At 35.2% G+C, this 1594-nt stretch overlaps 1 protein-coding gene across 1 annotated transcript; it reads left to right on the top strand.

Annotated features, from left to right (window-relative positions):
- Positions 1-536, top strand: LOC125198800 (acetyltransferase At1g77540-like). Its single transcript, XM_048097068.1, has one exon. It carries the CDS (start codon positions 78-80, stop codon positions 378-380), a length of 303 nt encoding a protein of 100 aa, XP_047953025.1. The 5' UTR covers positions 1-77; the 3' UTR covers positions 381-536.
- Positions 537-1594: the final 1058 nt, after the last annotated feature.

The raw sequence follows: 1594 nt of genomic DNA, 5'->3' as shown, positions 1-1594 counted from the left end.
CCAATTTAAAATCATCAATTACATTTCCAATTTCACAATTTCCTGTGAAGACGAAAAGCAAATCGGAGCGAGAAAGAATGGCGGAGGAGAAGAATACGATAGTCTGGAATGAAGCACAGAGGAAATTCGAGACCGTAGATAAAAAAGCATACATCGAATACGAGGTGAGGGGCAGCAAAGTAATTGACATAACTCATACGTATGTGCCGCCGAGCAAGAGGGGGCTAGGCCTCGCCGCCGATCTCTGCGCCGCCGCCTTCACTCACGCCCAAAATCACTCCCTCTCCGTCATTCCAACCTGCTCTTATGTCTCTGTAAGCTCCTCATCTTCAAACATTCATCAACTTCGCGCGAATTTGAATTTGAGAAATCGAAATTGAGTTTTAAACTCTTTCTTCATCCCCAAATTCTAGGTTTTGTTGAAATTGAGTGGAGAGGTCAAAATTGAGGGCAAATTTTGTAGTACTACAATGATTTAGTCATTAAGAAATTTAAAGTGCCGAAATTCCAAGTTTTTATCAAATTAGGAGCTTTTTAAATTGAGGGTAAGTTTTATTCTATGCTGAATTATGACTTTAGATTGATTAATGGAGAATTTATGTGGGTTCTTGTATTTTTTGTTTTTTAATTGGTCAAAGTGTATAATATATGATCAAGCTAAAATAATTATGATGATTCGATGTATATTATACCAAACATGATTGTTAGTTAAATACCAATCTTAGGGTCTTGCTGTAGTTTTTATATATGTAGTTTTAACTAATTTTAAACTATTGTAATGAAGACCCAATTTTTCAATTTGTAGCATAGTACATACCTCTAAACTTCGAGATTATTAGTTCCTCATGTGTCCTGAGTTTATTCGGTTACCCCCTTTTATTTATGTTGCACCGCCTTTGTTTTTAAGCACTGAAGCGACCTTCTTCTTTTTAATTCAAAGCCCATTTTTTATAACCACCGGAAAAATTATTTCACGTGTGATTAGTCTTGGCATATCAATTTAAGCATTGGCATTAAAATTTAGAAGAGCGGGTTTTAATTTGCTGCAAATTGAAACTGGATCTTAATTGCAAAAATCCGAGATTGCATCAGATATACAATTATACCCAAAATAAAAAAGTTAAAAAAAATCTTTGTATTTGACTATATTGGAGTGCTATTTAGCCAAATTTTTTTCTTGTTTCATGTTTTTGATTGAAATTAGTGTGATTCTCAAAAGTTGCAACTAATTTGGGGTTGGACGGGATACATTTTTTTCCTGGGAAACCCAAACTGGAACTCAATAGTGCACAAGGACGATCCCAAGTCTAGCATGTGATCATGCCTCGCTGATGCTGTATTTGAATCTGAACTCATCAGTCGAATCCCCCATCGCCTTTAACCATAATTTCCCTTTGAATAATGTTGTCCACGATGAGCATCCTTTTTTGTTTTGGGATTAAATTATGTATGTCTGTGATAGATTTGTATTGATTTTACAGAGACTGATACGACCCCCAAAATTGAAACATACCTAATACATGAATCATGAAAGTGAGACATCCAATATCCAACCTCAGATGCTCACGAAGTATTTATATTGATCTTTTTTTAC

The sequence above is a fragment of the Salvia hispanica genome, unplaced genomic scaffold, assembly GCF_023119035.1.
Source record: "Salvia hispanica cultivar TCC Black 2014 unplaced genomic scaffold, UniMelb_Shisp_WGS_1.0 HiC_scaffold_276, whole genome shotgun sequence".
In the NCBI taxonomy this organism is placed as follows: Eukaryota; Viridiplantae; Streptophyta; class Magnoliopsida; order Lamiales; family Lamiaceae; genus Salvia; species Salvia hispanica.
Note: the sequence above shows the minus strand (reverse complement) of the source record. Positions and strands in the feature narration are given on the sequence as shown.

Coding starts and splice junctions, on each gene's coding strand:
- LOC125198800 (XM_048097068.1), top strand. CDS start 78: ATGGCGGAGGAGAAGAATACGATAGTCTGGAATGAAGCACAGAGGAAA.